The sequence below is a fragment of the Corvus moneduloides genome, chromosome 15 (assembly GCF_009650955.1).
Source record: "Corvus moneduloides isolate bCorMon1 chromosome 15, bCorMon1.pri, whole genome shotgun sequence".
Lineage (NCBI taxonomy): Eukaryota > Metazoa > Chordata > Aves > Passeriformes > Corvidae > Corvus > Corvus moneduloides.
Window position 1 is genome coordinate 4695191 of NC_045490.1, and position 21678 is coordinate 4716868.

At 48.2% G+C, this 21678-nt stretch overlaps 1 protein-coding gene across 1 annotated transcript in view; it reads left to right on the plus strand.

Moving 5' to 3' along the window:
* The first annotated feature begins 2443 nt into the window (after positions 1-2443).
* Positions 2444-21678, plus strand: part of ADAM19 (ADAM metallopeptidase domain 19) — a 32576-nt gene continuing 13341 nt past the window's right edge. Inside the window, exons 1-9 of the mRNA XM_032125004.1 lie at positions 2444-2540; positions 2848-2927; positions 6125-6195; positions 15721-15799; positions 16821-16897; positions 18438-18630; positions 19071-19136; positions 20374-20445; positions 21266-21432. Coding sequence (XP_031980895.1) covers positions 2480-2540; positions 2848-2927; positions 6125-6195; positions 15721-15799; positions 16821-16897; positions 18438-18630; positions 19071-19136; positions 20374-20445; positions 21266-21432 — 866 coding nt within the window. The 5' untranslated portion in view covers positions 2444-2479. The remainder of the gene's footprint in view (positions 2541-2847; positions 2928-6124; positions 6196-15720; positions 15800-16820; positions 16898-18437; positions 18631-19070; positions 19137-20373; positions 20446-21265; positions 21433-21678) is intronic.

Consider the following 21678-nt stretch of genomic DNA (forward strand, 5'->3'; position numbering starts at 1 on the left):
TTCTTAGATAACCAGAAGTCTGACCTTTTTCTGTGAAATCCAGCAAATGTCCCACTGACTTAGGGAAGAGCTTTTGAACAAGTGGGCACAGGCAGGATCTGACTCATCCTGTGCCAGAGGCAGCGTTAGAGCACCAGAGCACTGTTAATAAGGCTAAAATATCCTGAATCTTTCCATGCAGCAATGTCTCAATAATGTAAATGATGTATCATAAATATATAGATAGAGTCACCTATATATAACCACTGCACAGCCTGTCATTTTATTTTTATACAGGGAGTTTCTGGTTTATTTTTATAAAATCTTGTTTCTATTTATAAATTGAGATATCAATTCTCATATTACCAAGATCCAAAGGTAAAAATATCACTATATAAGAAGTGCAAATATTGCACGTATTTTTATGATACTTGAACACTGAAAACAATCACAAGCAGATAGATGTTGGCATAAATATTTTAATAATCTTTAAATAAGGCTCTTTTTATTCAATTTTTTTCTTTTTTGAGCTGATCTTCTTTTAGAGAAATATATGGAGCAGTCTCTGCAAAGATTTGTTGTACTGAGAAGATTTGTGACAGTCCTTTAGTACGAGCATACATGTTTGTATCAAAGTGGGGTTTTTTTTCCTTTGGGTAGACAGAAATTTTATGCAAGGATGAAAGCAGAGTAGCTAAATTTGTGTCTAAATTTGGCTTGCATTTTAACTTATTTATAATATAGACATGCACAATAGTGCCATTGTTTTGTTCTATATTACAGGCAGCTATAAATAAGTAGGGGAATTCACAGGAGAAAAAAAAAAAATCAAGATTTCCCTTCAGGATATTCCATATGATTAGAAAAGAGCTGAAATTTTTCCCCAGTATTTTTTGCTCTAAGAAACAAGATTTAGTTGTGTCAAGAAAATTCATTACCTCCGTGGGTCAGCTAAAATGTCGTTTATAGCTCTCTCACCCTGATTATTCTTTCTAGGTGTCCCTACAGTTCCTGACTTTCCTCTCCCAGGCTGGTATCAGGAATAAACTGACCTTCACAGAATCAGAGAGGTTCAGTGTTTGAAGTGCTGGGGGACAAAGGGGACATATGTAAGATAGAAACCAAAATGGTATCTGCAAGTGGGAACAGTCACATTTCCTTTGGGCAGCCATGGCAAGAGCCAGCAAAGACCTTCAGTACAAAAGAGATTAGAGTTTTTAATAGCATAAATAATCCTCTGGACAAGAGACAGAATCATTACTGTTATCTGGCAAACCTTTATTTTGAAGGGAGTATTCATTTCCTACCAGCCTGATTTACTGATATACTCTGAAAACCTATCCACGTGCACATTCTCCCCATTTCTCATTTCCCTGGTGGTTCACCTACACAGACACTTCAAGCATAGAGATGAATGGAGAGGGTTGAATGGATAATGCAGATCAATGTCTGTCTGAGGAGTGTGGCTAAGAGGTAATGGCACTTCCTGCCACTCGAAGCTGACCCCATAAAAATCCATGTCAGTCAACCCTTGCAGCCTTGAGTGGGGCTGCAGTTGAGCTGGCTGGGAGTCACACGCTGACACAGAGAAGGCAGTTGCTTTTTGTGGGCTCAGTGTGTGCAAGGAGCTTCTACAGCACCGTGGAGTCCCCCAGTGTTTGCAGCTGGTAACCTCAGTGTGGCCCCACTAACTCGGACTCTCCTCTCGTGGTGCAATCCTGACCCTACGGGCTAATTCAGCAGTGAGACAGAGTTGTGCAGCTCCCTGAGGGGCAGAGATCCATCAAAGAGATGATGTGTCGACTTCAAGCCTTGGCTCAGCCCTGAAGGATGCAGGAGAAGACAGGGATGCTCCTTTGGGGGCCTCATGGCAGTGAGTGGATATCCCTGAAGGGCAGCACTGGGAATACGAGCTGTGGATGTTCCCAAGTCCTTCCTCAAGCCCAGCCCTTCCATTGACCATAACGGGAGACAGGCAGTGAACGTCCTTTCCTTCTGTCCTTATATACAGGCACATAAAAATCTATCCTGTATCCCTTCAGCTGTCCAGGAGTAATGTATTTCCCAGGAGGGGACAGATTTAGGGTGTCTCTGGAGCCATGGGATCAGCTATGATAAGATTGCACATCAATATAGCAAACAAATAAATAAGCAGCTCTAGAGCTCCTTCCTTCCCCCAGCTGTCCCCTTTTTCCTAGCTTTGGACGCACAATGGATTTCTGTGCTGACGAAGGCGCCGGAGGGGAGGTTTTGCAGCGGGAGCCCCAGGGAGGTGCCCAGGCTTTCCCCCTGCCCCGGAGGGGGACAGAGCCCAGCTCAGCCCCGCCCCGGAGGGCAGAGCCGCTGGAGCACCGGGAGCATCCCGGGGTGTGCGGAGGGAGAAGGAGAGGAGGGGGCTGCGGGCGGGCGCGGTGCCGCGGTGGGAGGGGACAAGCGGCGCCGGGCGGGTTTATAGGGCGGCGGCGGCGGCGGTGGAGGATCGCGGTCCCTGCCCGGAGCCATGAGGGGCCCGGGGCTGCTCTGCGGCATCGCCCTCTCGCTGCTGCTGCGACTGCCGCCCCGTGAGTGCGGAATGCCCGGGCGGAGTGCGGAATGCCCGGGCTGAGTGCGGAATGCCCGGGCGGAGTGCGGGGTGCCCGGGCGGAGCTGCGCGACAGCCCCGCGCCAGCGCTCCGGCTCCGGGAACGCCCGGGGATGGATGGATGGATGGATGGATGGATGGATGGATGGATGGATGGATGGGGGATCCTCCTGCTTTTCCACAACCAGTGCAAAGCTCCCTCTCCTCTCCCGCCCCGGGTTCGTGCTGTCTGACGCCGGGGTGCGAAGGGGCCGGAGGTGCTGAGCCGCTCCTCTTGTTCTCCGCAGCCGCGGCCGCTGAGGTGCAGCTCCAGCCCGAGGTGGTGGTGCCGCGCTGGGCAGCCCCGGGTGGCCCCGGCAGCCCCAAGGTAGGTCGCGCCCAGCGCTTGGTTTCTGCTTTGTTTGCAGCCCTACCTTTCCGGGGCAGGGGGGATGTCGCGGGTAGCACAGCACCTGGCGATGCGCGTTTCGGGTTTGTGAAGCTGCGAGGATGAGCCAGGAGCTGCCACAGCTCCTCCAGATCGCAGGAAAGGCTGTGTGAGCTGGCTGGCACTTCTGGGAACTGCTTTCACCCTGCCCTCCGCCATGCCTTAAAGCCTCGGTCTGTAGCTATCTGATCGATGTCTGTGAAAGGGGAGCGGGGCCATGCAATCAGTGGCATTTAGGGATAGAAGAATCTGCTGTAGGAGAAGATAAGCCCAGAAAGCCACCTGTGTCCTGGGCTGCATCAAAATAACTGTGACCGGCAGGTCAAGGGACAGGATTCTGACCCTCTACTCTGGTCAGGTGAGACCCCCACCTGCAGTGCTGTGTCTGGGATCCCCAGCACAGGAAGGACATAGACCTGTTGGAGCCAGGCCAGGGTTGGGCAGTGAAGATGCTCCAAGAACTGGAACACCTCTCCTATGAAGACAGACTGAGAGAGTTGGGGTTGTTCATCCTGGAGAAGTCTCTGCAAAGACCTTGTCACACCTTTCAGTACCTGAAAGAGCTGCAAGAGAGCTGGAGAGGGACATTTTACAAGGGTATGGAGTGACAGAACAAGGGAGAATGGCTTTAAACTGAAAAAGGACAGGTTTAAATTAGATATTTGGAGGAAATTTTTGACTGTGAGGGTGGTGAGGCCCTGGCACAGGTTGCCCAGAGAAGCTGTGGATGCACTGTCCCTGGATGTGTGCAAGGTCAGGTTGGATGGGGCTTGGAGCCATCTTTCCTAGTGGAAGGTGTTCCAGCCCAATGGCATGGGGATGGAACAAGATGATCTTTAGGGTCCCTTCCAACCCAAACCATTCTCTGGTTCTGGGAATCCCAGCTGTGAGGGTGTTTTGTGAGGTAAGAAAAGCCAGCCAGCAGCTCAGGTGGGTTTAGCTGTGTCTCTGTTAATACACATCTCACCCCTGCTGCTGTTACATGGATGAATGAAGTGATGTGTCAATCGTCTCCAGACTCTGACAGTCACTGAGGTCCTGACAACATCAAACACAAAACACAGTTCAGCCTTCCCAGGCTTTGTGTTGTTGCAATCAAGAAGTAATTGCAGTTGTGTGATTAAGTAAAAAAGGGAACTCCAGAGTATGTTTTTTACATTGTGAACCAAAAAAAGAGAAGCTACAGCATTATGGAGACATGCCATTTTTCTTGAATGTAGTGGTGTTATTTGGGAATTTATTAATGGGTCTTTTCCATATGATGAGACTTTCTAAAAGTTATTATTGTGTCCTCTTACACACAAAAAACTCTACAATGACTCTCTCGTGATCTTAATTCTTTTTAAAATGCCCTTGCAATGCTGCCTGCAAGTTTTGGTTCTGTTATTGATAGTGATGCAAATACATCTGGAGAGCATTTCCCCTTATACAAATTTGCTGGGTCTCAGGGGTCACACTTGGTTTGTTTCAGGCAAGTTCCTGTTGGCTCTGAAATGAGTGTTAGCAAAGCTTATATACAGCTGGGATATTTCATTTACACAGCAATTGACGGACTCTGAGGCAGTGGGATTACTGAAGGAGAAGGGAGGGAGACATTAGTAGTAATGATATTTGCACAACCTTTGTGAAGAGACTTTTGTGGTGATGGAGACCCTCAGCTATGGGTGAGGCAACCTCCAGTGCTTTCATGTTAGTGAGTGAAACAGACCTAGCCTGAGATGAACTGAGCACCTGTGACTCGGTAAATGGAACTCTGCCTCTTGCAATTATACTTTCTTGTATATCCTAAATGTATTAACTTGTTTTGCATCATCTGCGTGGGCCTGATGCCACGTCCTGGAAACTGAAGGGAGGATGAGCAAAACCCAGAATATGAGCAGGGAGCTGATGAAAAGAGATATTTGTATTTGATGAAATGGCAAGTGAGCATATCTCTGGGCTGACAGAACACCCCATTCAGCCAGCCTTGCCTTCTTTCACTTTCAGTGTTCTGTTCTGCTAAGTCTCCTCCAACACTGATTTAGAAAACTCCATGGCTTAATAATTTCACCAGCCCTCATGATTTTTTTTTTCTTCCAGCTGAAAAAAGTGCATTGTTATATTAATATGAGTTATTTATCTTCTGGGGAATTTGTTCATCCAGTTTCTTTACCAGAAAACATTCAGACTTGGAAATCCCAAGCTGACTTTACGTAGTGGTTCTACTTTGAGGGAGGTAAAACTGCAGACCTCAGAGCCTCTTCCAGTTGCTCCTCTCAAAATCTTAGTCTGTGCTTTAAGTCTCTGGAATGATTTGGGTTTTTTAAATGTTGGGGTTAGTGTATACATTTGCCCTTGCACTAAGAAACTGGGGTGGATTCTGTTCAAACCAGCAGGCCTTGGGGAGGCAGCTGTCCTCTGTCCTGCTGTGGAGCTGCAGGCACGTTGCAAACCAGGGCTGTAGCGTGTGCTTGAACACACTAGAAAGCTGCTGTCATGGTTTCCTGGGACTAAAACAACAACAGCTGTGAAATACTGTCTGTGCAGTGGCTGGAGTCTGAAGGCATCCAAGGGTCCCCGTTGCCTGCCTTTTACTGGCACTTTCTGCGAGTAAAGGAACGATGTGAAAATCTCTGGAAGAGGCGCGATTCCTCGCATCCTGAAATAGGCTCCCAAAAATGTCTTTCTGCTGTGACAACAAAGGAAGCTTTGGTTAACTAGCTCAGATATTTGACTCTTCAGCCTCTGGGGCAAGCTGGGATGTCCTATGATATGGTGCTGAGCACAGTCTACAGGAGAGGGGGGTGCAGGGAGCCCTTCCCATCCAACCTCCAAGCACTCCAGCACCAGGATTTGCTGCCTCATCTGAGCACATTATTCTCCTGAGACACCAGGAGGTGTCTCTAGCTCAGGTGCAGCATCCCAGCAGATGCCTGTACCACTTCCTGGCTCTGCATAGCTGTGCTGTGGGATGCAGCAGCGTGCCTGGAGCTGGGAGCCACCGTGGCACATCCCTTCCCTTCCCCATCACTCCAGGTCTGAAGTAGGAGGAAGGCAAGGGGTGCTTTAAGGTCAGCTGCAATTCCCAGGGGAGCAGTTTGTGGGTGTGTTCATAACTATGATGTGTGGGTAACAGGCAGCCTCTCTCTTGCACACAGCATCCACTCCGAGCTGAAGTTACAGTAAAGGCAGAAGGCCAGGAGCTCGTCTTGGAACTGGAGAAAAATAGGTAAGTGTGCTTGTGCCTCACACTGTGATCCCACTTAAATTATGAATAAGGATTACAGTGAGATCAACAGGAAAACCTCCACTGACTTCAACAGGGTTTTGATAAAGACAGGATGAGGAAGTCCTTCTCTGGATTTCAAGGTTATTCTGAGTCCCCTCAGATGTTAATCAGCCAAGCAGCACACTATAGCAGAGCTTTGTCAGCAAAAAACCAGATGGTGACCTGGCCCTCAGTGTGTAAACTTACTTTTGCATCATAATTCTTCCTACATTAACTGGAAAATGTTGCTGATATGGAACTCCCTATTTACCAAATGGCTCAGTGCTTTAGTCAGTGTGACTCTAATGAGGATTTCATTTGCTGTGATCCAAAGAGGTCCTGCTCTGCTTCCTAGGAGAAATTATCTGACAGTTTCAATTCCATTAGTGCCCTTCATGCTAAACTCGACTGAAAAATTGGTTTTGCATTAAGTGAAATGCAGCCTCCTCTCAGGCATGTGAGAGCAATGCTGTGTGCTATCACAGGGTGTGACGTAGATTGAATTCAGAAGCTGCAGGAGATTAAGGTAGGGAGAAGGATTCTGGTCTGGAGGCCACTCCAGAGCCCCTCTGCCCTGTGAGTACTTTAGTTTCCAGTGGTGGAATAGCAGCTGGGAATTTAGCTGCAAGAAGCTCGTCTTTGCTCAGCAGTCCACTTGCACTGTTAGTGTTTATTTTTAAATGGGTATGAAAAATCATCTATGGAAATACAACCAGATGTCTTCTAGAATCTGTAGGAATAATAACCTGGGACTAATGACCTTGGTTATATTTTGAATGTATTTTATGGACATCCCAACCACAGAGACTGGGGACTCAGCTTTCCTCCTGAAAGAGTGAAGTGTCAGAAGATCTTATTAGTTTTGATGGCAGGGCATAAACCTAAATGATATTCAGGGTGTTTTGGGGGAAAACCAGATTTTTTTTTGTCACTGTCTGCAGTAAAGCCTGGAATGTGATGGCTGATAGAAGGCATGTACCTCCCACGAGGTGTTCTCTGTAAAAAGCCATGAAAGCTGCTGAGAGTTCCAGTGCTGCAAAAACTGAATGCTTTTCATGGGCAGTCATGCACCTGTGTAGAACTAAACAGAAACAGCTCTAAATTCTGTGTGTTTGAGCAGGTTTCAGCAGGGAAAATAAGACCAGGCACCATAAGCACTGCTAAGTCAGTCCTGTCTGGAGAAATTGCTGCTGCTGATGACAGTGGTACCATGCCAGGTCTGAGCTGAGCCGGGAGGCAGCACAGCCACTGATGCTGCTGGGAGTCTCCTTCCAGGACTGTCAGGTCTTGCTGATTCTGCAGTTGCTATGCAAAAGTGAATGTTTCTGGCACAGCTGAAGCTGGCCAGAGAAAGGATCCTTGCTGGGTTGATGCATTTGTGCTCCAAGCACCATGATGTAAGCTCCAGGTGCCTCGCAGGAGCAGTGCTATGCTATTTCCAGCACAGAAAAACCCATTGCTGGTGTTAGTAAACAGAGTTATAATAATAGAAGGTTTCTATTGTGTTTGTTTCCTGAAATGCATTTTCATTCATTGAGATGTATACACACAGGCTTGGAAATGGGTGCACACACTTCCACTGCAGGATGGATCTCCTTTACTGGTGCTGATGAAACACAGCACCTGGTTCGGAGATTTTTAATTTTTGTTTTCTGTGGAAAATGTAGGTGATTCACAGAGAGCAGTGCTTCATGTGGGAGTCTTGCCTGGCCTCAAGTCCTTGCTCAAGAAAGGTGATGGTACAAGCCCCAAAATGCAATTAGTGGAAAGGTTCCACTTTTCAGAGACTTGTGAAAGTGCTGAAGTAGTTTTGGCACTTAAATTAGGAATTAAAAGAGGAATGATGAAGTCCCTGGGAGCCCTGTGTATTTATCAGCATCCACAGAGCACTTTTTAGAGTGCTCTTTTAGAAGAGGCAAACCTCTTCTCCTTGTTGAAGAGAGAGGCAGAGGCCAGCCTGGCCCCTCACATTTCCAGCCTGGCATTGCTCCACAGCACCCAAGAGCTTATCACTGCTCTTGCTTATCTTACAGGGGAGGCTGAGGTTCTGGCTGAGGTTTGGGCTCCTGAGTAGCTGCAGCATCCAGGACTTCTTCTGTTGCCTGAGCAGCAGGAGAGAAAGGGAAGTCTCCCGAGTGGGAAGTGTCCCTTCAAAGCTGTCCAAAGCCTGTAAGCTCCAGGTTTCGGATTCACATGAAAGTGGGTGTAAGAGAACTGCAACTTCAGGGAAGGTACTTGAGGCTTTTTAAATTCAAATAAGCCTCGAAGTACTGGGTCATTTAATTGCTCCAGTTTAGAGGAGCCTTTGGGAACCAGCTTTGCTGCTGAGGTTGGTGCTGTGCTCCCCCTCTGTCCCTGGGCTCAGCGCAGGGATGTGAGTGCACTCGCCTGGCCCATGTTTTACTCTTGTATCCACATCCCAGACTCCCATCGTTCAAGGAAAGCATGAAATGATTGGCATAATTTGGGTTTGGTTGGGATATGATTTATCCAAAACTAGAGAGCAGATGTGCCGAGCCACTGAAACTGCTTCAGGTGATGGTCTTGGTGGATTAGGCAGCCTCATCACACATTCCCCACTCTCTTTATGGAGAGACAACTGATAAAATTGCTTTGAAAAGTGGGGAAGTGTTATGATCTGTACTTTGTTAGGGATGCACTAGCTTTGGAAGAAACATTCCAGTTTCAATATGTGGAAGAAATGTACACACCATTCAATTTCATATTCCATATGAAAAGGACATTGTGTTCATCCACAGAGGTGAAACACAGAATTTATTGCATATCTTGCTTCAGAGCTGGGCCCAACCCCGTGTTTTGTAATAAGCTCATCACACATCTGCATTTGGGCTTCATATATTTGTGAATACAATTATTGCATTACCAGTTAACATAATATTGCATTATTTCCTGTTCAGAAGTTTGATAAGAAGTCAGAAGCATGCTGGAGTTTCAAGCAGAGTTCATGACACATTAACATTTCAGAATAATGATAAATATATCCCTCAAACGATTCAGGCTTGTTTTAAACGACTCAAAACCATGTCCTGCAGCTGTGGGATTGGAAAGCTCAAAGCTGCACAAACAACAAATATATGGAGAGTTGCCTATAAAGCAGCTTTAAATTTGGCTGGGGCTTAGGAGCGGAAGAATCTGAGTTGCAAACCTTGGATGAAAAGTGACTTTTTTTTAAAAGGCATTTGCATTTGTTAATAAAAAGCAGCTTTGAGCCAAGCAGGGTGAGGCTGAGAGCCTCTCAATGTGTGTGGCAGCACTGCCTGGTGTGAGTCTCTTCTTAGTGAAGAGGAGAGCTCCCATTTCCACAGCAGAAACCTGCATGGAATTTGTCTTCTCACCTCAGTGAAGGAAAGGGAGCAAAAAGACCTCTCCTCTCCTCTCCTCTCCTCTCCTCTCCTCTCCTCTCCTCTCCTCTCCTCTCCTCTCCTCTCCTCTCCTCTCCTCTCCTCTCCTCTCCTCTCCGGCCCTCTCAGCTGCCAAGGGTAGTGGAGGCTGCTCCAGGGGGTGTCCCTGGGACAGCCTGGGGCTGTTTGTTTCAGCTCCTTATTCTGGCCACTGCACTGGGTGGCAGAGCCCCAGAGGAGATGTGCAGCAGCTGGCTGAGGACACAGCAAAGGAGGTCCAGAGCTCATGTGGTCTGACCTGTGGAGCCATCAGAAAGTTGTTTTCAGGCCACTCTGACAGGGAGCAGTATCACTGGGTAGGTGACAGGCAGTCCTGCCCTGCCTGGTGCTCTCAGTGGTGCAGTATAAGATCTGTGTGTCACTTGTATTTCAGTGTTTCCTGCTTTTGCACATTTCCAGGACCTCTCCTACCAACTGAGTGAGGAAGTTGCTGCCTGTTTCTGAGCAGGAAGGATATATGAGATTATTCCACTGATGGGCTACACATCATCAGTGTCTAATGGGCTTCCTTCATGGGCAGGGGTTAAGGGTCATGCAAAGGAGGGAAATTGAGTTTATCCTGCTCTACTGTCTCTTGGAATCATCAGAAAAACAGGGGTGGGACCTGGAAAGCCACAGCTGCTTTTCAGCCTCCTGATTCCCTTGGGATATTCAGTGATTCCTCTGTGTGGGGCAGAGAGGAAGAGACCAGGAAATGAAGCCTTTTAAATCCTCTGTGCACTGACTCATTATAAACCTGTTTTCCATTTATTTTATTTCCTTTTTCCTCCCTGGGCAACCTTTGTGGTTGCTATTGGTAAGCCAAGGGTCTATGTGACAGATCTCGCTTGGGTAACATAATTTACACAGTGAATGTCACGGATGATGTTGGTGGGAGAAGGGGATGCAAAGTCTTTAGTCTGTGATGCTTTCCCAGGCCTTACAAATGGCCTGTTTGGTTCCACCTCAATAGATGGGAAGCCACTTTTTCCTTCCAAACTGCTGTGTTTACACAATAAATATGTTCTTAGCAAAAGCTCTAGAGGAAGGGAGCTTAAGAGCTCCAGGACTCATCTGGATGGAACTCACCAAGAAAAAAAAAATTGGATTTCATTGGTTTTATGAAGTGCCAGGTTTTGACTGCAATATTCCAGAGGCTTGAAATCTCCCATTTCCCACTAGTGGTGGATATGGAAAGCAGGCCTGCCTGCTTGTGTTGTCATGAGTCATGTGTTGGTGGTGTTCAAGATGGGGCCACTTCAGGTTTTGATAATAAATTCTGGCTTTAGGGAATATTTAAGTGACTGAGAGGCAAGAGTTCACATTCCCCTTCTTACCCTACTTGGATCCTGTTGAGAGGCAATGGAGTGGGACCACAAATTGTAGATGGAAATCTGATGTCTCAGGTTTCTTGGGAAAATCAATTCCCTCCACCCCCAGATGCTGGCAGCCTGGCTGGACAGATTTATTGTGATTTGAGGAAAGGGACAGGGAAAGACATGTAAGAGTCTGCAGGCTTCACTTTTCTTGGTCCCATGACTGAAAAATCAATGTCAATGTTTCTCGTGAGAGCTTCATGGACGATTTGGCTTTTGTTTTTTGGGAGGAAATAAAAACCATGTCCATCTCCTAGATACTGCTGTTTGTTTCTAAACTGGAAGCTGTCCATGTAGACTAGCCCCTCTGTAAAATGAATCCAAGTAAGGTTGCTGATGGGACCAAATTATTAAAAGTCCTTCTTGCTCTAATTAGCAAGAGCGTCAGGATGCTGCTGGGGCACTCTGGGTGCCTGTGGGTGATCCCAGGCTGGTGCAACTGAATGTGTTCATGGCAGTCCCCTGGGATGGAGGGACCTGAGCTCCTCTTAGACTTGTGCTAGCAAGTGATGTTTTACAGGCAAAACTGTTCCCATTATCAGGAAAATAGGGGTGAGGCTCTGTAGAGCAGCTGGGAAATGTGCACTCCCCCAAGAGGACATGGTCATGTAGGGTCCCAACTTTCCTTCTGCTGTTTTTGGGAGTGTTTGGGTGTGCTGTGCATCCCCTCTTCCCCCAGCTGCTTCTCTGCTCCTCAGCAGTGGCCAGAAGAACTGAAATCCACATCCTTTCCCCATCCCCAAGTGCCACAGGGGCAGCTGCCTGCCAAGAGAGCTGGGTTTGCACCGTGCCTTCAGCCTGCCTCTCCTGTTGAGAGCCATCTCAGTTCATGAGTGACGTATGTGACCTCCCTGGCACGGCATCCCAGCAGAGCCAGGCTGCTCTGTGCTGTCAGCTCTGCATGCAGGGCCCTTCCAGGGAGCAGAGCAGGAAGGAGGGCTTTGTGTCAAACAATGATATCATTGACAGGCTGGAGCAGGACCAGGACTGCTCCACGACAGCCATCAGCAGGAACTGGCTCAGGCCATCTGTACATTATGGCACCGAGCCACTCTCCCTCCGTTTGGCTTCCTCACTTGTATTTAACCCGGCTCCCAAGGCTTTCTGGGGAACAAATCCTACCAAGAGCAGGCTATTCCACCCTGAGCTTGGAGGCTGAGCTGGATCTTGGGGAATGACTGACCTTGCTGAAAGCTGGTCCCTGTTGAAAAGGTGTGAGGCCTCTCTAGAACATCCCAAGTGCTCGTGTGCAGCTTTCCCTGGCCTCAAACCGGCTGCAGCTGCTATTGAGCTTTAGCAAAGGAGGGTACTCCCATCCCAAACCAGCTTCTTCTCTGACTTCATCAATTCTTCATGCTGATAACTCCTCTAATGAGACGCTCTGTGCTGCCTTTTAGGAAGATGATGTGTGCTAGTGGTCTGCCAGCTGCCTGACTGGATCTCAGAAGCCTTTGAGTGATGTTATTTTGCATCCAGACTTTTGCAGCTTCAGTGTGAGGTGCTGGAGAAGTGGTCACTGAGGCATGTAATGTAACTGAGAAGAAAGAATCACGTTGTGCTGCTTTTTCCAGATTTTCCTTCTCCAGCACAGAGGTGAACTCTGTGTTCTTCTGGAAATGGTGATGTACTTCTATCAGTGCTTTGCAGGGCTGAGCTCCCCTGGAATCAGCTGTTCAGCCAGGCAGGGATGTTGTCCTGAAATGATGCCAGATAAGGTTTTGGGGTATGGGTGTCTCTCTGCTGTTTATCCAGCAAACTGGTACACATGGAAAAGAGAGTCAAGACTGGCTGATAACTCTGGTGCACTCTTGGTGGCAAGGTTTGTTTGCTGTTTATTTACAGTTTGGTGGAAAGCTTGGTGCTTGCTAAAGAAGTGAGTTGGGCTGGGAATGAAATTTTACAGGCTCAAAATAAGACACCAAGGGTGTTGCAAGATGTCCTTTTTTATTTCCTCTTTCCTCACTGCCCACCACACCCTGTGCAATCCCCTGTGAGAGCCCTTTCTGGCAGCGCTGCAAGAGCCCCAGGGCCCCCCTGCATTAAGGCTGGGTACTGTCTTCAAAATAGGACTGTTTCATGCTCAGAGCAAGAAACTGGACTTTTCTTAGGGACCCTGTGGTGTAGAGTAAGAGTCAACTGGTGGAGAAATGCTTGGCAGTTGTAACATGGAGATGCCACAGGCTCTCAGCTCAGCAGCTGCGTAAGTGTCCCTAAAAATTCAGACAGAGCTCCTTAATCCACTCTAGAAGGGGCTGTAGCCTGAGTGTGCAAGTAGGAAGGGACATGCACACCCCCTGTGCTGTGTGGCCTCATCCTGTGCCCTGGAACCTGGGCTCTGGTGCTCAGCACCGGGGCTGGGCAGGAGTCACAGCTCTGAGGAGCCTCATGGGCGATGCTGAAGGGGAGATCAAGTGGCTATTCATAGCTAATGCTTTCCAAGAATAAAGGAGCGGGAGGAAAACACAAGCGTGCTTGTTTGGGAATGAAACAAGCAGGCTGTGCGAAGCCTCAGCTACTGGAAACCCACGGGCTGGTGCCCGGTTTAACAGCACAGGGCAGATCACACTGCTTTACTGTCTGCCCTGACACAGACCAGATACCTGCCAGAGCATTGCTCAAGGCAATTTCCTGCGAGTTAATGCAATCTGTTGATTAAATATTTGTTTCTTGCACCCTTGCTGAGCAAGATGCTGCAGTCAGGGAGATGAAGGGAATTATGTTCTGTGGGATGTTGCTTATCTTGGGTTTACAGACCTGGGACAGCTGAACACAGCAACCTTGCCTTCGGGTCGCTGACAGCATTTAGTGATAAAAACACATCAGAAAGAGACAAAATGAGCTTTTCTGGGCTATGCTGAACTTTAAAAGTGGAGATAAAAGCTGCTGTTTTCCTGACATCAGATGCTATCAAATGCAACAGTGGCACAGTTGTTTGTCGTTAAGCTGTGGGTACTTGTTCAGCTGTCTGAGCCTTTGGATGCCAGGTGGGTGAAGCACTTTCAAACACTGATAAAAGGTTTCGTTTCATGTTGTTTTGATGTAATTTAATTAGATATCACAGGCACCCAGTCCCTTTTTTAAACAGAGATGCTTTCAAGGTTGGTAAGATCTGACTGCCAGGTACCAAAAGCCAAGGCAGATGGAAAAATCTTTGTGTTTGCTTGTGATACAGCTTTTTTCACCCAGCTTAAAGAAATCAGGCAAAGAATAGAAGGAAGCATTTTTTTTCTTTCTTTCTAGCAGTTTAGTTCTAAAATCTGGTGCATGACATGCTTTAAACAGGGATGCAAAGGGATTGAGCTGCAGCTGCATCTGACAACACACTGCCCAGGATGTGTGTGGCCTCCTCATGGATGGCAACTGTGGCACTTTGGTGGCCTGACCGCGCTGTGGGGTTGCTGCAGGATTGTGTTTCATCACTAGGGTATGTTCTGTGATCCTCCTCCAAATTTTTGCAAGTTGAACTCTTGTTTTTAAAAACCGCTTTAAGCCTACATTATATGGCTGCTGAGATGGACACAGGATATGACCTTCTTGGTTTGGCCTGGATTTTGACTTGCTGTACTTTTTTACATCACTGTTTAGCAAATGCAGATGTTTAAAAAGAAGGAGAAGGCTGTTTCCTCTGGAACAAAATCAAAATGCTTTCTATTCAGTGCACAGGAGCTCCTTTTATAGACTTTTGGTCTGATCCTGGGTTGAAGACAGGGAGAATATTGTGTACATGGGGATGACATGAACAAATTCAAATTGGGGAATCAGCATTTTCCTATAACAAAGATGTGAACCGGCTTCTGGGCAGCAGTTGAAATGCAGATGCAGACTGGTTTATGACTGTACTCAGAAATGGGCAGTGGAGACAGTCTGGGTTTGAGCTGAGGACTCACACCAGCACCCAGATGTGTCCTGAACTGGCCTGTGCAGTGTTTGCTAGGCTGGACTTGGTGCTTTGAATCTAATCCCAGTATATCTGGGGCATAACTTGGCAACAGAAAGAAAACTGCACAGAGACTTGTACCCATTAAGGGTCAGTGATGAGGCTGGGATACGGGGTCTTTAAAAGCCCTCATGTAAAAATTGAGTTGTTCACTTGCAGCTGTTGGAATTGGATCTTGGTGCCTAATTAAACTCAGGGACAGGCTCTCTGTGATTGTTTTAATTTAATAAATGGCTTGAAAGAGCACTTAGATGGCTTGTGGGGCCCTCCTGGGAGCAGATATGCTCCAGGAGAAGTGCTCAGCTCCTGCCAGGGCAGTGGAGAGATAGATGTGGCAAGGTCAGCTGTGCTCCCACCTTCTGACCCTCTGCCATCACAGTGTGCTCTGCACAGGCAGCAGAGCCCGTGGTGATGCTCCTGCCATGGATCCCATGGCTCCTGGGCCACCAGGAGCTGCCACTGCTCCTGGAACAAGTGCCTGGCAGGAGGGACATGCTGAGAGCAGAGTGCAGAGATAGAGCACAGCTGGTGTCCTCTCACCTGCCCTCTCGGGGTGTTGCAGTTGGTTTCACACTAAGGGTAGAAAACACTGACTGCCCCAAATCCACAACAGCAGTTCACAGCAGCAGGGATATTTACACTGACTTCAGAAAGAGCTGGATCTAGCTGGTTTTCCAGCACCCCTAAAAAAAGAACTCCAGATAAAAATAAAGGTCTTACCATCTTTATTTTTTAATTTACTTTTTTTTCACCCCCTCCACTGTGTCTGCAGAAACCTCTTTGCACCAGGCTACATCGAGACCCACTACAGCCAGACTGGCCAAGCCCAGAGCACCCCCCTGACCCACACGGTGAGTGCCGAGATCAGACTTGGAGAAGCAGGTGAACATCTTCCTACGGAGCCTTTTTATTTGAGGGCACAGATCCCTACAGCTTTAAGCTAAAGGCGAGGGAAGTCCAGCTTTCTGATCTGCAATGTTCCAGTGGGAAAGCTGCTCCATCCCCCAAAAATGGTAAAAACATCTTTCTGTTTTGCCCAAGCTCTGTTATGAGAGCCAAGGTCAGCCGCCAGCATTGCTCCCCTCTCTCTGGGTGCTGGGGAATTGTTTATGCCTCACACTGCTCACCCCTTGCTTTTAGTTTTGCCACCAGGTTCCCCACGCCGGGGACCTTCCCAGCCTTTGGGAAAAGCAGCCCCTATAAGCTCCTGTTCAGTAAAAACCCATAAATTACTGATCTCACACAGGCTTGGCTGGCTGTGCTGCAGCAGCACAAAGATATGCATTGGTCACAAAGCAAAAATAAGAGATAAAATCCCCATGAGATCATCTTTCCTACTGCTGCCCCGGGGTGAGGGGAAGGGATGTAATGAATATGTTGGCGTTTCTGCCCCAAAGCCTCCTTGTCCCAGCCAGAGGCTGCCTTTGTCTCAGCAGCAGCCCTGAGACGGGGGCTTCCCCACTGCCCACGGTATCACCCTCTCTAGGGCTGAAGCCACATCCCTTGGGGCCTGACCCAGGGCCAGCTGCCATCGATGGGCAGCTCCTGTTACAGGCAGAAAGCTTTGGGTCGGCCCTAAAGCTGCAGCCATCCGAGTCGTTTCCTTGGGGATTCAAAGCTCTCCGTTTTTACTGGCAACAAGGAGCTGTTTGATGCTCTGGCACAGGCAGCGCATGGCAGCTGAAAGGCCAAATTTCGCTGCAGAGTCACAGAGATTTAGCGGTGATAATCAGCTGCCAAATGCAGCGGAAAGGGAACAATTACCGGAGTGCCGGCAGCGCTCGCACGGGACTCAGCGACGCCTAAAAATAGCACATGTCCCACGTCCATCCCAAATCTGCACCGCCAACCCTGCCTCCCTCTGCCTTCCAGGACCACTGCTTTTACCACGGGGTCGTGCGGGGCTGGGAGCACTCCAGCGTCACGCTCAGCACATGCCGGGGGCTGCGGTGAGTGCCTGGAGATGCGCGAATCTGGGAATGCCTCTGGGAATGCCTCTGCTCCGATGCTGCCGCCCGAGCTCTGCTCCCAGCAGCCTGTGGATAGACCTGCTCTCAAAGGCACCCAGCCTGGGCATAAAAAGGGGCATGTTAGGGAAAAGGCAGAAACTGGGGGTATCGTTAGTAGCCGTGGCCTCCTAAGCAGCCCTGTTCCCCTTCTGGGACGCTGTGTGCTGGCAGTGTGGACTGGGGCTATGAGTGAGTTTAACTCAAGAGTCCACTGAAGCAAAAGACTCTTGTTAGAGGCTCAGGGCTGCATCTGTCACAGACAGGGACAGGACTCACCACGTTCCAGCCCAACGCTCTGCACTAGCGCAGAAACCTTCTCCCAGTCTCTCACAGCTGGCAATTTGTGTGTGTTTTGGGGCAAAGTCTTCAAGTCTGAGCTCTCTCCTGGGTTGTCAGCCTTGTCCGCTTTCTCCCCAGGTGGTGCCAGGGCTGTGTGTGTGAAACCTTTACTTTGAGAGTAATGGGGTCTTTGGCTGGAAAAGGGGGTCTGTATCCTCAGCCAGGACTAAATGAAGCAGTTTGTGGTGACCAAGGAGCTGCATTCATTTACACCAGCTCAGAGTTTGTTTCCAAAACATCACACGGGCTTTATTGACATTAGTGGTCATCTGCTCTGGAGCCTGATGGGACTGGCTCCAGCCAGGAAACAGCCCCTGCCAAAGCAAACCTGAGACATCTTAGTGAGTGTAGCCAAAGGGCCCAGTGAGATAAACAGGACAGTGCAGCCACCTGTGGCTTGCAATAAATACTCCAAAAGCAAAAGCAGTCGCAGGTGTGCCATGCTTCTGCCAGCCTGTGTTTTCCTAGGCCCTGCCTTCCAACTCCAGAGGGACAGAGATGTTCAGTGTGCCTGTGCAGAGGCTTCCTGCACCCCTGAGCCGTCACTGTCTGCTGGCAACTCCTTGTTACCTTTTCTAACTGCTGGGGAGGCACAGGAGATGAGCATACGTGGCTGTTCTCACTCTGAGCCTGCACGGCGTGGGTGGTGCCCATCAAGCCACACATCTTCTAGAGGGCATCACACACAGATTTCCAGCTCTGCTGCCTGTAAGATGCTCATTGAGAAAACCAGGACCATCTGGTTATGTGCATGACCCAGAGAGAACTCTGTTTTTCCTGTTGACAAACAAAGTCTTCACATTTTTCAGGTCCGTTCTGTTAAAGGCACATTTCTTCTATCGGTTGAAAAGCTTACATTGCCCCTAAAAGAAAAGCATGTTAAACTTCTCAAGTTGCAGCACATGCTCCAATAGCCCCTCAATGTCTGAGGCCCACTGAATGGATTTTAATATATGGAAGCTCAGGGATTTCCCCCTCTGAACTCAAAATATCCCCACCCTTTTTATTAATGAACTGACTGGCCTGGTAAGGATAAGTGTCTTGCCAGAGTCAGATGGGAGCTCAGCAGCAGCAGAAGGATTTGTCTCCAGTTGCTGTGTTAGTAATTAACTTTCCCTTTTATTGCTTCCCGTTTCAACAGAGGACTCATCGTATTGAGCAGCAATTCCAGCTATGTCTTGGAGCCAGCTCCCAACAGCCCAGACCAGCACTTGATTTACAGGGTGGACAACCTGAGGTTGAAGAGAGGAGCCTGTGCCTACCAGGGCACTGGGGATGCAGCTGAAGATTGGCTCAGGGACTTTACAACTGGGATGAAAGCACCAGGCCAGAGGGTGAGCGGGGCTCAGCCTGGGTCTGTGCATGATGCTCCAAATATCCCACCTGTTCCCAGCCCTGCTGTTCTCTAGGAGCACAGCTCAGAAAGTGAAATAAAGGAGAATATTTAAGGGGGTTTGTAACAAGCTGATTGTGAAATAGTGGCTCCAGCAGAGAAATAAATGAGTGTTGGGGACTGTGGTGGGCTGTAGCTGTTCCTGCATTCGATATAGGAACAAAAGGTGAGCGGAGGACAGGCATGTGGGCACTTGCTGTAGCTATACTGACCTTGGTTGCTCTAAATCAATCACATTTGGAGGTCCCTGTGTGTGATGGGGTGGGGTGAATGGCCAGTGAGAAACAAACTGGGAAAAATGGCCTGTAAAAATGTTTTGTGAAGAGTTTCTTGGGGAATATTGGGGGAATAACCCAATAACCTGTGTGGCTGCTGCTGCAGGTGAAACGGGACACTCTGCAGGCCACGAAGTACGTGGAGCTCCTGCTCGTGGCTGATTATGCTGAGGTAAGAAATGGGATTGTGTTCATACCCGCAGAGCACTGGGCACAGAGCATCTCACCTGCAGCATCTCCTGGGGCAGGGAGAGCTGTGTCTTGGTCTCTTGTCCTGGCAGCCACTATTGGCCAAGGGAGAGATACAGGTTGTGATTTGGGTGAGGGCTGAAGGTAGCAAGGTAGCAGTGTTCAGTCCTAATTATGGCTGGGAGAGTCTGCCTTCAGAACAGGGAAATTTGGGGGTTTCCAGGAGTGATGTGCTTCTAACTGCAGTACACTTAATCTCTAGAGAAGATAACTGTGATTATGCTCTGCTCTGAGCTGGTAGCAGATATATAAATAGACATTTTTAAGTCTCCAGATCACAGAATAGGTCTGGAAGAAGCTGACTGAAGTCAGCAGTCCCTCCCCCATCCCCAGCCTGGACAGCAGGCCAGACACACTGACAGTGCAAACCACACAGTGTTTTACTGATTGTTTAATCTCCAGCACAGACGGGAGCCAGGCTGGTCCTATCCATGATTTACAACTTGAAACTCCAGTAGGGAAAACCACATAGTGCTCTGGGCTATAATTTATTCTGAACAAAACTAAAGAGGCAGAACCTATTTTGGTTTCTCTGTTAGGCAGCAGGACACCAGGGATACTGAGATACACATAATACCCAGGAACTGCCGTATGTTGTTCACCATTTGATCAGACAAACTGGGACAGAGCCTCACGGTGCTGTTGTTAACTGCCCCTTCTTTGCTCTGTCCCCCATTAGAAGAAAAGCCCCAGGTTTTGTCATCTGTTAAACAAAAATCTGAACATTTTGCCACTTTAACCCTTTGAACCAACCAGTTTGCTAAAATTAACTCATTCATTGCCAGATGGTTTAAATAGGCAAATTGGTTGGATGAGTGGGATGTGATGAGAGCTCCAGCAGCCTTGACCTCAGACATGAAGTCCTGTTATCACACATTTTACCTGGCACATTTGCCAGTTCTTTGCCAGCCCCTGGCTCTGGGGGCACTGATAAGTTTGGGTTGCTCCACTGTGCCACCACTTGAATAGCATCACTGCCATGGGGTGCCAGGGATGAATTCTGAATATACGCGTACAGGTGGGCTTCTAATCAGATGTGCAGTGCAGGGAGACTTCACTTCATAATACCCTTCTTATTTCCAGAATAATGTGGCTTGTTTTAACACATTTCAGCTCTTTGTAGTTGCCTTTGTGCTGCCTGACATGTTCATTTTGTTCAGTTTCAGAAACATCGCTTCAGCATCGAAGCAACAAAGCTTAAATTAGTGGAGGCTGCTAATTACGTAGATAAGGTGAGATTGGGGGTGTGTGGAAGGACGAAAGCAAGGCCCAGATCATGAAATATGAGAATTAGTTGGGCCAGAGGAAGGCTGGCTTTTTGGGGGAGAGAATAATGTTTTGGCAGTTCTCCCCAGTGAGTTGAGGAGAGCACCTGCCAAACAATTGTGTTGTTGCAAATCCAGAACAGGGTGGGGGGATCTCCATTCCTTGCTTTGGAGCCAGCACGAGCATCTTGTGTTTTACTACATCTCTGTAAAAACTGTAACCTAAGTAATGCTCTTTGAGAAGGGACTGAGGTATTCACTTGAAAAGGTAGAAAACCTGGGGAGTGGAGCTGGAAGGAGCCGTCTGAAGTCATCCCTGCAGTGGTACCTAGTGCTGCTGAAGTAAAAGTTCCTGCTTTTCAGATCTACTCCCTTTCTGCTCCCCTTGAACTCCTTCCACCACTCCCTTCACCCTGCTACCTATGAATGCTTCTGTTTGTACTTGACATGGGCAGAAGGTTACTCCCTTACTGTTTTCAGGAATTTTAACATACCAGAAGATGAAACATGATGTCAGTCTCCAGTCTTTGTTTCTCTAGATTATGTCTTTCTCATTTTCAAAAATGAAAGTTCAACGTCTCTATTTCAGTTGAGTTTAGGTTTGTGGTGGTTGCACACTTCTGTCTGCAGGGCTCAGCACCAAGCTGAAATGCATTTCCAGAGGGAGCATCTGCTCTGGGCATGTGGATCTCTAGTAGCAATTAGCAGGATATATGCAAGATTTAAAACACAGTAAAATAACTTCATGGTGCTTATTTTATCATCTCTTTTCTTTTCTGTACCTTAGTTTTACAGGGCCTTAAATATCCGGATTGCCTTGGTGGGGCTGGAGATCTGGAATTACGGGAATAAATGTGATGTAACAGAGAATCCCTACTCCACCCTCAAGTCCTTTCTGGCCTGGAGTAGCAAAGAGAGGCTGCACAGAAAACATGATAATGCCCAACTAATCACGTAAGCTCATTCCTCCTGTTTCTGGCAAGTGGCTTGGGTGGGTGGGAAATCAGTTTGTACCATGATGTCCTTCCGAGATTCAAAGTGGCTTTGTGGAAAGCATTCATTCCTAACCCATCCCACTGACACACAGAGCCCTGGTGCTGGGACCCAGCTGGGGATGGCCTGTGGCTGGTGGCCCACTGATCTCGTCAGGGCCAGTAGCCTGGCTGGCAATGCAGATGGCATTGGAAGAAAAATTTGCAG